Genomic DNA, 13,792 nt, shown 5'->3' with positions numbered 1-13,792 from the left:
CAAGGCAAGATACATAGGTGCCAAAGACCAACAACTACAACACCCCAAACGACTCGAAGAACTACAAAATGACACAAAGCATCGCTTCGGAGCCGCCGGGGCTCGTCACGGCGAACACAACGCGAAGGGGTGGAGCTGAAGTCGACGAGCCGTGCAGTCCAAGATGGCACCTTCAGGAAGGACATGCTGGAATTTTGTCTATTTTGGGCCTAGCCCAATAGCAGTTTCAGAAATTCCTAACAAATCCTAGAGGCCCACGCAGCCCATTTGTGCAAGGCAAGAGGTGGAACTAAAGTTTAGTCCCACATTGCTAGTTTAGAGGGAGTTGGACCTCTTTATAAGGGAGGTTCTTTCCCCACTTGTATGAGCATGAGAACAAGAGGGACATCCACGCGCGCTCCTCCTCCGCCGCCCACCTCGCCACGCCACGCCTCGTCACGACGCGCCGCGGGTTGCCGGAATGAGCCGATGTCTAAATTTTTGCCACGCACTACGGGTATACGAAAGGTCACACGGAAGCTGAAAAGATTTTTGCGAAAGTGGAGTTCGAATGCGAACGGTGCAGCCCTTCGGCTGTTGGCTGTTCACTTCATCTCCGTCTCTTCATTTGGTCTCCCGTCGGTGCCCTCTCGCCTCATTCTCTTGCGCCTATAAAAGGGAGGTCGCTCCTCCCAGAGAGACGTACCAGAACTACTCCTTCCCTCGCCATCGGTTCCATCTCTGAGCTGCTACTATCTTCCTCATCCCGGCTTGCGGCGTGCACCGCACGTCGGGATAGTAGGCCTCCGAAACCGCACCTTTTGAGTCCTGTACGGGAGAAGGGTGATAAGGTTTTTGGGGAGCGCTCAGCGCGACTACTGGCTGCTTCATCACGGATGATCCGGTCGCCGACGACTACTTCCCCGACGATGACTTCTTCCCCGACGTCCACGACCTCCTCGACGACATGGCAGGCGAGGACACCGACCCCAAGTCCAGCGCTTCTGCTGCTGTTGTCCCGTACGTGTTCTTGTCCTTTCTATTAGAGGTCCTGCTACAGTTCCTTGTTCTAGTATTTGCCCTAGATATGTTAGACTCTATTTCATATATGCAACTTGCTATACTGTCTGCTCTAGATATGTTTAGTTACAGTTCATATATGAAGATGTTGTTTACCTTCTCTTTGTCAAATCGCATGGCTTGTTTTATCACTACTATTCTGGTCATGCTTTATCTAGTATTTCTGTTAATAAAATCTTTCGGTAAATTGCTCATATTTCCAACAATCCAAAAACCTTATTATAGGCAATTTACCCTGAGTGGTTTTGCTGCTTCCATGAGACCTCCTATGTTTGAGGGTATCCACTATAAGAGGTGGCGCGTGAGAGCAGTCTTATGGTTTCAAACCATGAGTTGTTATGACGCCACCCTTGGCAAACCTGAAGGAGAGCTTGATGCTCAACAGGCACAAGCCTTTCAGAAAATGGATACTCTGTGTAAGGCTGCTCTCTTGAGTGTTCTTGGTGAGAACATAGTTGATGCTTATGCGTCAATTGATAATGGAAAAGATATGTGGGATGCACTCGAGGCCAAGTTTGGGGTCTCGGATGCTGGCACTGAGCTGTACATCATGGAGCAATTCTATGATTATAGGATGACTGAAGAGCGCTCCGTGGTTGAGCAAGCTCATGAGATACAGTCATTTGCTAGAGAACTTGAGCACTTCAGTTGTATGCTACCGGACAAGTTTGTTGCCGGAGGTATCATCACTAAGCTTCCTCCTTCATGGAGGAACTTTGCTACCTTGCTGAAGCATAAGAGGCAGGACTTTTCCGTCCCGGATCTCATTGGCACTCTTGATGTGGAAGAAAAGGCGAGTGCAAAGGACACACGTGCTCGAGGTATTGAGGGAGGATCTAGTGCCAATGTGGTACAGAAGCAGAACTTCCAGCCCCACAAGTTCAAGAACAAGGGCAAGTTTGATGGTAAAGCAAGGTTTGATGGGAAGAACAAGGCTGTCCAGCACAAGAACTTCAAGAAGAAGAATGACAAGAAGAAAGGTGTCTGTCATGTGTGTGGGGATCCTGATCATTGGGCACCTAGTTGCCCTAATCGCTATGACAAGCGTCATCCTGGGAAAGGCGGCAAGACCGCTAATGTTGTCATTGGAGACACTGACATGAAGGATGCTGGGTATGGTATATTTCCCACTATTCTTTCAGTATGTCATTCTCCTGATTGGTTGATTGACACGGGTGCTAATGTGCATGTATGCGGTGATATTTCCATGTTTTCGTCTTATCAGACCGCAGGGACTTCAACCGTGCTGATGGGCAACGGTTCAAGTGCTTCTATTCGTGGTGTTGGCATGGTCGATCTGAAGTTTACTTCGGTGAAGATCGTGCGGCTGAAGAACGTGCATTATGTCCCCTCCGTCAATAAAAATCTTGTTAGCGGATCTCTTCTGTGTAGAGATGGCTACAAGCTTGTCTTTGAGTCGAATAAATTTGTAATATCCAAGTATGGAACCTTTGTTGGTAAAGGCTATGAGTCAGGAGGCATGTTTCGTTTATCCTTATCAGACGTTTGCAATAAAGTTGTTAATCATGTTTGCACCAATAGTGAATCAAATGTGTGGCATTCACGTCTTTGTCATGTTAACTTTGGTTGCATGTCGCGACTAGCAAAGTTGAACTTAATCCCTAGTTTCACCACGGTCAAGGGATCTAAGTGTCAAGTGTGTGTGCAAGCTAAGCAACCTCGTAAGTCTCACACGACTGCGGAAACGAGAAATCTTGCACCACTAGAGCTCATACATTCAGATCTATGTGAAATGAATGGTGTTTTGACAAAAGGTGGAAAGAAATATTTCATGACGTTAATTGACGACTCCACTAGATACTGTCGTGTGTATCTTCTGAAATCTAAGGATGAGGCTTTGAACTTTTTCAAGATCTATAAAGCTGAAGTGGAAAACCAACTTGATCGAAAAATCAAGAGGCTTAGGTCCGACCGTGGTGGAGAGTATTTTTCCAATGAATTTGATGCTTTTTGTGCGGAACATGGTATAATCCATGAGAGGACGCCTCCCTACTCACCTCAGTCAAATGGGGTGGCCGAAAAAAAGAATGATACTCTAACTGATTTGGTTAACGCCATGTTAGACACATCAGGTCTCTCCAAGGCATGGTGGGGGAGGCGATATTGACAGCATGTCATGTCCTAAACTAAGTCCCCACAAAGAACAAAGAGATAACTCCATTCGAGGAATGGGAGAAGAAAAGGTTTAACTCTCTTATCTGCGAACATGGGGTTGTTTGGCGAAAGTCAATGTTCCAATTCCAAAGAAGCGGAAGCTTGGACCAAAGACTGTGGATTGTGTTTTCCTGGGATATGCTTTTCATAGCATTGGCTATAGATTCTTGGTTCTAAAATATGAGGTACCTGACATGCATGTCGGTACGATCATGGAGTCGAATGATGCGACTTTCTTTGAAGATATCTTTCCCATGAAGGATATGGCTACCTCATCTAATCAGGAGATGCCTAGTTCATCGAATCAGGAACTAGTTACAATTACTGAACCTGCCATTTCGATGGAACACTTTGAAAGTCCTGTGGAGGAGAACAATGAAGTTCCTACTAGGAGCAAGAGACAGAGGACTGCAAAGTCCTTTGGTGATGATTTTCTTGTGTATCTCATAGATGACACTCCCAGTTCTATTTCAGAGGCTTATGCATCTGAAGATGCTGACTACTGGAAGGAAGCGGTTCGTAGCGAGATGGATTCCATCTTGGCGAATGAAACTTGGGAGATAACTGATCGTCCTTATGGGTGCAAACCTATATGATGCAAATGGGTATTCAAGAAGAAGCTTAGGCCTGATGGTACTATTGAAAAGTACAAGGCTCGGCTCGTGGCTAAGGGTTATACCCAAAAGGAAGGAGAAGACTTTTTTGATACTTACTCACCTGTGGCTCGACTGACCACTATTCGAGTTCTACTTTCACTACCTGCTTCACATGGTCTTCTCGTTCATCAAATGGATGTTAAGACTGCTTTCCTAAATGGAGAGTTGGACGAGGAAATTTATATGGAACAACCAGATGGGTTTGTACTAGATGGTCAGGAAGGAAAAGTGTGCGAGTTGTTAAAGTATTTGTATGGACTCAAGCAAGCACCTAAACAGTGGCATGAGAAGTTTGAAAGAACTTTAACAGCTGCAGGCTTTGTTGTAAACGAAGCTGACAAATGTGTGTACTATCGCCATGGTGGGGGCGAGGGAGTTATCCTTTGCTTGTATGTTGATGACATACTAATTTTCGGAACAAATCTAAATGTTATTAAGGAGGTCAAGGATTTCCTATCTCGCTGTTTTGAGATGAAGAATTTAGGAGTGGCTGATGTCATTCTGAACATCAAGTTGTTGAGAGACGATGATGGTGGGATTACATTGCTTCAATCTCACTATGTGGAAAAGATCTTGAGTCGCTTTGGCTATAGTGACTGCAAGCCCTCTCCAACACCATATGATGCTAGTGTGTTGCTTCAAAAGAATCGAAGAATTGCTAGAGACCAATTGAAGTATTCTCAGATTATTGGCTCGCTTATGTACTTAGCCAGTGCTACAAGACCTAACATCTCTTTTGCTGTTAGCAAACTGAGTCGATTTGTTTCAAAACCAAGAGATGTGCATTGGAAAGCTCTAGAGAGAGTTTTGCGTTATTTGAAAGGCACTGCGAATTATGGAATTCACTACACTGGGCACCCAAAGGTGCTTGAAGGGTATAGTGACTCAAACTGGATCTCAGATACTGATGAGATAAAGGCCACGAGCGGTTACGTATTCACTCATGAAGGTGGCGCTGTTTCTTGGAAGTCTTGCAAGCAGACCATCTTAACGAGGTCAACAATGGAAGCAGAACTCACAGCACTATATACAGCTACGGTCGAAGCAGATTGGCTTCGTCGGCTCTTGAATGACTTGTCGGTTGTTGAGAAACCTGTACCGGGTATCCTTATGAACTGTGACAATCAAACTGTGATAACTAAAGTGAGCAGCTCAAAGGATAACATGAAGTCATCAAGACACGTTCAGAGAAGGTTAAAGTCTGTCAGGAAAATGAAAAACTCCAGAGTTATTGCATTGGATTATATCCAAACGTCTAAAAATCTGGCAGATCCTTTTACTAAGGGTCTATCACGTAATGTGATAGATAATGCATCGAGGGAGATGGGTATGAGACCCACAATATGAGTTGTTCACAGTGGTAACCTATTCTTTGTGATCGGAGATCCCGTGAATTAGATGTGGAAGACAAGTTGTTGGTCAACTGAGAGGAGAGTATCCTTACTATTAACAATACCACTCCATGAAGATGCAATACTCTTCTAATCTGCATGGCAGGTTGATGTATATCTTAATGTGTTCTAAGTGGCTCTTTTAAGCAGAGATGTTGTCCCGCAGAACATCTTTTGAAGAACACACCTATATGAGTCTGATTGTTAAATGTCGCAATCTATGAGAGTAGGGTTCTCTCTAGTAAACTCATGAAAGGTCTCGGAGTATGACGCATAAGCTCCACCTGCAGGGAAGACCCACGGTAGCCACGTATCGGTCAAGGCTTTATGTGAAGCTAGATTCACAGAAAACTTGCAGTTCAAGGCCGAGTCCACTGTTCAAGTTGCTTACTAGTGTAGCATAGAGTTCTAGGTGGAAGTTCAACTTAACAGTCTTCACTGCAGTACCGGTATATAAAATAGTGTTTTGGAACCAAAGGCAAATTTTGTGTGCCTTTGGGATCTGGTTGGGGATTGCTGGAATTTTGTCTATTTTAGGCCTAGCCCAATAGCAGTTTCAGAAATTCCTAATAAATCCTAGAGGCCCACGCAGCCCATTTGTGCAAGGCAAGAGGTGGGACTAAAGTTTAGTCCCACATTGCTAGTTTAGAGGGAGTTGGACCTCTTTATAAGGGAGGTTCTTTCCCCACTTGTATGAGCATGAGAACAAGAGGGACATCCACGCGCGCTCCTCCTCCGCCGCCCGCCTCGCCACGCCTCGTCACGACGTGGCGCCGCGGGTTGCGGGAATGAGCCGAGCCGATGTCTAGATTTTTGCCACGCACTACGGGTATATGAAAGGTGAGTTCGAATGCGAACGGTGCAGCCCTTCGGCTGTTGGCTGTTCGTTTCGCCTCCCATCGCTGCCCTCTCGCCTCCTTCTCTTGCGCCTATAAAAGGGAGGTCACTCCTCCCAGAGAGACGTACCAGAACTACTCCTTCCCTCGCCATCGGTTCCATCTCTGAGCTGCTGCTATCTTCCTCATCCCGGCTTCCGGCTTGCGGCGTGCACCGCACGTTGGGACAGTAGGCCTCCGAAACCGCACCTTTTGAGTCTTGTACGGGAGAAGGGTGATAAGGTTTTTGGGGAGCGCTCAGCGCGACTACTGGCTGCTTCATCACAGACGATCCGGTCGCCGACGACTACTTCCCCGACGACGACTTCTTCCCCGACCTCCTCGATGACACGGCAGGCGAGGACACCGACCCCAAGTCCAGCGCTTCTGCTGCTGCTGTCCCGTACGTGTTCTTCTCCTTTCTATTAGAGGTCCTGCTACAGTTCCTTGTTCTAGTATTTGCCCTAGATATGTTAGACTCTTTTCATATATGCAACTTGCTATACTGTCTGCTCTAGATATGTTTAGTTACAGTTCATATATGAAGATATTGTTTACCTTCTCTTTGTCAAATCACACGGCTTGTTTTATCACTACTATTCTGATCATGCTTTATCTAGTATTTCTGTTAATATAAAATCTTTTGGTAAATTGCTCATATTTCCAACAGGACACGACACCGAAGCGCCGCCACCGCCCTAATCTTCCACTAGCAAGCAACGACACATGCTACTCTAATGGAACACTTGGAAATGCACATTTGGTTAACTTAAATTGAATCGAAGGCATACATACCATCTACACTCCTTGCAACAGAGGGTAGGGAGGCAAAGAAGCAACAAAGAAAGACGGGGGCGCACACATAGAAAACGGCCGGCCGTCCAACCCCAAGAGCAAGAGCAAGATCTAAACCTTCCGGGACCGTATCGCTCCATGGAATCATTCCGTTTGGATGTATAGCAGCGAATGTTCAACGCCCGACCCAGGTGAGCACCGGTCAACCCCACCGCACGGGATGCTTCGCCCGCCCCAACCCCACCCCACCCCAGCGCCGGCGCGCGCCGCTTTACCCCACCCATACGTCGTCCACGCACTCAGTCCACAGCTCCACGCACACCAGCGCCCCCAGGTACACGGCACGGCAGCAGGCCGATCCACCGTGCGCCGAGCCCACGCGACGCCACCCTCCCCTCCCCCCGCGTGCCGAACCCACCACTGTGCCTGTGCGCGCAACGGAGTAAATTAGGCGCGCTGCTTTTCACAATCACACAAGGCGGGCGGGCGGGCGAGAGAGAAATAAAATAGCACTAGAATAATGCGACCCGCATCGGTTTGAACGGGGCGGAAACCGTCGATCATCTCTCTTCAGAACAACGCGGCGGACACGTACCACGCCCGTCCCGCGGCCTCGGCTTTCCCGTCCCCTGCCCTTTCCATCCATCCCTCCGTGGGCCGCCTCTGCTCCGCCCCCGCCCGGCTCGCTCCCCTCCCGACCCGTACCCGCGGCTCCGGCCGCCCCCCGCTCGCCTCCCAGCTAGGGTTAGGGCTTGCCTGCAATGCGGAGGGGGATGGCGGCCGCCGCGCCCTCCCGCCGCCGCGCCGTCCAGGGCTTCGCGGCCTTCTTCATCCTCGCCTACGCGCTCTTCCAGGTGCTCCTCGCCTCGCCGCCCTCCCTGCCCCTGCCCGGCGCCGCGGGGGCGGGGGCGCGCCACCTGCACGTCGACGGCGACGACGCGGCGGCCGGGCGGGGCGCGCCGGCGCGCCCCTCCGTGCGCGCGCACCGGGAGGCCCTCGAGGCGGCGCCGTCGGGGATCGTCTCCGGCCTCGACCTCGGCCGCCTCAACTCCTCCCGCGCCGGCGGCTCGCTGCGCAAGGTCGCCGCCGAGGCCGCCGCCGCCGGGGCCCGCGTCTTCGCCGACCTCTACGCCCTCGGGGGCGCGTCCCTGCCCGACCCGCTCGACGAGGAGGACAGGGCCAAGTGCCCGCACTCCATCGTGCTCGCCGGCGACGAGTTCCGGGCCCGGGGGCGGACCGTGGAGCTCCCCTGCGGGCTCACGCTCGGCTCCTACATCACCGTCGCCGCCACGCCGTACGCCGCGCACCCCGAGCAGGACCCCAAGATCGCGCAGCTCAGGGAGGGGGAGGAGCCCCTCATGGTCTCGCAGTTCATGATGGAGCTGCAGGGGCTTAAGACGGTCGACGGCGAGGACCCGCCCAGGATCCTCCACTTCAACCCCCGCCTCCACGGCGACTGGAGCGGCAAGCCTGTCATCGAGCAAAACACCTGCTACCGCATGCAGTGGGGCACCTCCATCCGATGCGAGGGCTGGATGTCCCGTGCCGACGAGGAGACTGGTATGCTACACCCTGTTTCTCTTTCTTTGTTGCCTGACTGATCAAATACTACTACTACTGTTTAGCTACTCTGTTATTGATTATTTTGGCTGTACGATAGATAGATAAAATTGATTGAATTGTTGTTCAGTGGATGGGATGGTCAAGTGTGAGAAGTGGATTCAGGATGAAGATCAGTCCAACGAGTCCAAGACGTCATGGTGGTTGAATCACCTCATTGGCCGGACCAAGAAGGTTTCTAGTTCTTGGCCATACCCATTTGTGGAGGACCGCCTCTTTGTTCTTACTCTCACCGCTGGATTGGAGGGATATCATGTGAATGTTGATGGCCGGCATGTGACGTCATTCCCGTACCGCATCGTAAGTGCCAACTCTCTGCTCATCAAGATATGAGAAGCATAATTAGATGTTAGAATGGTGGGGCACTGTGGCTAACTTTTGTCTCTGGTGGTGTTTGCAGGGGTTTGGGCTTGAGGATGCTACTGGCCTATCATTGAATGGGGACCTTGATGTGCAATCAGTGTTTGCGGGGACTTTGCCCACTACGCATCCTAGCTTTGCACCGCAGAAACACCTTGAGATGTTTCCAGCTTGGCAGGCCCCTCCCCTACCGGAAGAACCAGCCGAGATATTCATCGGCATCCTGTCAGCAGGCAACCATTTTGCAGAGCGTATGGCTGCTCGCAAGACGTGGATGTCTGCTGCCCAGAAGACTTCGAATGTCGTTGCTCGATTTTTTGTTGCGCTGGTAATTTTTGTTGACTCAGTCTATGGCTTAGTAATTCCTAGCTGTGTACTCCACTATCCATGGGCTTGAGCTTTTGAATTATCTTTTCTGCAGCATGCCAGAAAGGAAGTGAATCTAGAGTTGAAAAAGGAAGCAGAATTTTTTGGGGACATTGTCATTGTGCCATTCATGGACAGCTATGATTTGGTTGTTCTGAAGACGGTTGCGATATGCGAATATGGGGTATGTGTAAGAGCTAGTACCCATTTTCAAATTTGCTAATTAACTCGCTCTATTGACTATTTGCCACCAATGAACCCTTTCTCTCTCAGGTCCATGCCGTCTCTGCGAAATATATAATGAAGTGTGATGATGATACTTTTGTTAGACTTGATGCAGTAATGGCTGAAGTTAAGAAAATACCGACCGGTAGAAGTCTTTATATAGGGAACATGAATTATCGCCACAATCCATTGCGCATTGGGAAATGGGCTGTTACTTACGAGGTAAACTTGAAGAATTGATTTCACAACGACTGTCCTTTTTTCTTTCATCGGTTTATTAAGTTAGTGCTTCACTACATTGCTGTAGCAAACAGTCCAGAAGTTATTGAACTTTCTGTTCTTATTTAAAATAGATGAGTTCTCGTACTTGTCCCTCGCTGTAATTTATGTTTGAGCCAAAGTTGCTATAAAAGATGCAGTCGTTAGTTCCTGCCAGTAGGACAGTTTGCTTTGTTGCTTGCTAGAGCCTGAATAAATCTGTAGGAAGAATGCACAACTTTACTCTAAAAGTTATTGTGTGCTGCCTCAGACTTCCTGTCATAATTTCATATTTTCCAGTAGGTAATTACTCTGAATTTCAACAGGTTGTACTATCTGAATACTAGACACGTCTATTATGCTTTTCCACTTTAAGTTCCAATCAAGTTACTCCTTTAACCAAAAGCAGTGTACGGTGTCCGCAGTAAATGCACATATTTCTTATCTCTGCTTTTCTATTGTACTTGACAGGAGTGGCCAGAAGAGGATTATCCAACATATGCAAATGGTCCTGGATATGTTATATCTGCTGATATCGCAGATTCCATTGTTTCAGAATTTACAGATCATAAATTAAGGGTAAGATCAGACAAATGCTTCTGGCCCACATGCTACAGAAATTAGTCAACAATTTTCATACCACCAGAATGAACCAGAATTTCACCAGATTATGTTTATGCTCCCAGTGGAGCAGCCGTAATACCATATTAAAAAACTATGCAGATTTCCATGCACAAGATAACTTGAACCGGGTTGAAAAGAAGAGAATCTGGGCATAAAAAACGTTGACAGACCACTAGTTCGTTTCTGGTAATAAAAAGAAGATGACTAATTCACATTTTGCTTGCTGTGCAGCTCTTCAAAATGGAAGACGTGAGCATGGGAATGTGGGTGGGGCGTTTCAACCACACCAGACCCGTCGAATACGTGCACAGCGTCAAGTTCTGTCAATTCGGATGCATAGACGACTACTACACCGCGCATTACCAATCACCGAGGCAGATGCTGTGTTTGTGGGACAAGCTGCAGGCTGGGAGACCACGGTGCTGCAACATGAGATAGCGATGAGGGAACCGGTGGCACCTGACCTCTTTTTGGTGTTACTGATCGGGCCGAGTTTTGTTTAGAGATGACACGGGCCGAGTTTCAGCTAGAAACGACCGAGGGAATGAACGAACAGGCAGCTTGTGGGGACTCTTCTGGATCGGCTTGTGGTGCTCCTCTTTCTCCCATATATATAGAATTTCTGACTGCTCAAGAACTTCAGTTGTAAATGTTAATGGTAGAAAAGCTTAGATGAATTGATACTATCATTACTTTTTGAGTGGCTGATTGTGGTTAATGGTCGTTTACAACCCATCAGGCACAGAAGAGCAATCTTGCGAGTTTACATCAATTAGTGAGTTGGTTTCAGTCATTGTCTTTGCCATGAATTTGGCCCACACATGGGCCTGTCATTGTAGGACTTGCACGTTGTTGTGCTGCAGTATCTTTCTCTGTCGATGAACATGGAGCTGTTTTCTGTCGGCACTAGTCTAGCACGGCCTCGGCTTGGCCGACTTTGTGTGGCCAAGGTCACAGGTAACTTGGTTCACTTTGAACCGCCGGATCTAAATGGAGTGGTCCAGATCATTTTACTGTACACGTCCTGTTCAACACTGCAACAGCTCTCCTGGTCATTCTGTACCATGCATCCGAGGTATGTACCGTAGCATGTCCTTATCTGAAATTTGACTACTCATAGAGAGGCAAGCCAGCAAGTCGGCCAATATTGAATTTGACAGCTCATACAGCATACAGGTTTGCTGACCTAGAGCAAGCAACTCTAGTAGAGTTGCCATAAGTGCCCGATCGCAACAATAACCATCAGCACGATAATTCTGGCAAAAACCGTGACGTCTGGCATAGTCGCCATCCGGCATAATCTTTGGAGGCCGCTCCAATTGAGCCTGCAAGCCTTCATATTTGGCAGTTGGAGAGAGGGTATTTAGGGCGCACTACATCTTGAAAATGGTTTGGCGCGAGTGACATTTCCCCATCTGCTCTCCCCGCCTGCGCTGCCACCTTCCCTCCCTCTCTGTAGCGCCACCTGTGCCGCTTCCTTTCGTCCCCAATCCCCACTAACAACCTCACGGATGCCGCCTCAACCCCCGCTTCCTAGTCCGTTGGTTTGGAGTCGGATCCCACGACTTCAACGATCGTTGCGCCTTTGCCTGCGGTTCACCACCACCTAGGCAAATACCTCGTCCATCATGTCGGTAATGAGCCAGGCTTAGAGGTGACAAACCCCTATGCCACCACATGCATTGCCGTTCCCCCCGTTTGTGTCGCACAACCATCAATGAAGAAATATAATGAGAAGACGTCGGACAGTGGTCGAGCCCCTCCTCTCTTCATCCCGGCGGCGGGTGAAACTCGGGTGCCTTCCTAGTCTGACGCGGGCGAAACGAAGAGAGGTAAAAAAGCGATACATTGCTTGTATTCAGTTTGTTCAATCGAATGCAAGATGATTGTGGAAAAATGTTGGCAAATGTGCAATGATAGTGATTTAGCGAGGATTCTGTGATTTTGGGGAGGATTTTGTGTTTTTTGGGGGGGGGGTCGACCATCAAGGACGAATCATTTATCGGGAGTATGATGGGTGAGTCCAGTGGCACAAATGATTTTGATGTTCTGGGCGCATCGCATTTAGATCAAATGGATGCGGACAACCGAGATACAAAATTTGATCAATCCCAACCCTCCAGTTGTCAAGGAAGAAAGATATTCGGGCTGAAAGCTACCCCGCGAGTGATGATATTGTGGTTGTGAGGGGGTAACAAAAGATCTCTCTCGGTGTGGCTGTTGGAAAAGATCAAATAAGTTCAAAGTATTGGAAGCACATCAAGGAGCATTTCAAACATCACCTTGGGCATCCAACCAGACATACTCTCAAATCTCTCATAAGCTGATGGGGTAAGAGTCAAAGGATGTGCAATCATTGGGTTGGTTGTTTGGAGAAAGTGAAGCACACTTCTCCTAGCAGTGTCGCCATTGAGCAATATGTAAGCAATGTATTGCCACATTTGCATTTTATTGAGCATTCACATCAATTTGAGTATTAGTATCTTTTAGGATTATGTAGCCCAGGAGAGGCACAATAAGTGGCCAAGTCAAAGGGCAAATTGTGTTGGCCTCCTACATTGTTGGAATCTCTTGGAAGGCAACGAGAAGTAGAAATCAAGGAATGATGAAAGTTCTCCGAAAATTGGAGTGCACAATTCCTCTTATGAGATGGACGATGGTGATGGAGAGGAAAGGGTGCCTAGAGGTCCCACTCCGGCCTCTGAAACGGGTCGACCCGACGAGAGGAAGGTAACAAAGGAGAAACTCAAGAGACAAGGAGAGATGGAGGTGATGAAAAGAAAGATTAGTGTCTCTGTCTTGATGAGGACAAGGAACGAGTACGCAGATAAGAGGAAGTAAGAAAGGCTCGAGATGAAGGAGAAGAAGATCCAAGAGAAGATACCGAGGTGGGATGCTATGGCGACGCCATGAGGAGACGGAGGCGCGTAGGCTTGAAATTGAGGAGTGTCGGGTGACAACTGAACATGAACAGACACCCGTGGAGAATCAGTTCATCATGTTGGATCCGAACACCATGAATCCAATGAGCGAGCATTTTTGTAGAGGATGCGGATGACGATCATATGTTCCAGGTCATTTGAGGAAAGGGTGCATGCCAGAGCTGGACGGTGCACACGCCAGAGGAGATGGGGATGATGCACATGCCAGATAAGGGGATGGTGCACACGCCAACAACATGTGATTTGTACACGTTGATTTTAACTCCAATATGATCTTTTGGATTCAATTCAAGTGGTTGAATAAAGATAACAAAAAAGTATATTATGAGGTTGAGATATGGTGACTCTGAGTTTGCACGTCACCTGACCATCTTTCAAAATATTATGGATCAGGCTCCATATGCAAATATGACGACTACAAATATGACAACTTGGTTAGAGTTGCT

The 13,792-nt window shown here is 48.2% G+C and overlaps 1 protein-coding gene across 1 annotated transcript; it reads left to right on the top strand.

Annotated features, from left to right (window-relative positions):
* Positions 1 to 7,500: 7,500 nt before the first annotated feature.
* On the top strand, positions 7,501 to 11,197 carry LOC123123312 (hydroxyproline O-galactosyltransferase GALT6). The gene is made up of 7 exons (XM_044543802.1): positions 7,501 to 8,511; positions 8,642 to 8,871; positions 8,972 to 9,259; positions 9,353 to 9,481; positions 9,571 to 9,744; positions 10,252 to 10,359; positions 10,636 to 11,197. The coding sequence occupies exons 1-7, from the start codon at positions 7,713 to 7,715 to the stop codon at positions 10,840 to 10,842; spliced, it is 1,935 nt and encodes a 644-aa protein (XP_044399737.1). The 5' UTR covers positions 7,501 to 7,712; the 3' UTR covers positions 10,843 to 11,197.
* Positions 11,198 to 13,792: the final 2,595 nt, after the last annotated feature.

Source organism: Triticum aestivum, chromosome 5D, assembly GCF_018294505.1.
Source record: "Triticum aestivum cultivar Chinese Spring chromosome 5D, IWGSC CS RefSeq v2.1, whole genome shotgun sequence".
NCBI lineage: Eukaryota > Viridiplantae > Streptophyta > Magnoliopsida > Poales > Poaceae > Triticum > Triticum aestivum.
The sequence above is the reverse complement of the archived record's forward strand: the minus strand, read 5'-3'. Positions and strand labels throughout refer to the sequence as shown.

Bases quoted from the DNA above. Each gene is read 5' to 3' on its own strand.
- LOC123123312 (XM_044543802.1), top strand. From the start codon at position 7,713: ATGCGGAGGGGGATGGCGGCCGCCGCGCCCTCCCGCCGCCGCGCCGTC. The intron at 8,872-8,971 runs GTAAGTGCCAAC...TGGTGTTTGCAG, and splicing joins CGTCATTCCCGTACCGCATC to GGGTTTGGGCTTGAGGATGC. The intron at 9,260-9,352 runs GTAATTTTTGTT...TCTTTTCTGCAG, and splicing joins CTCGATTTTTTGTTGCGCTG to CATGCCAGAAAGGAAGTGAA.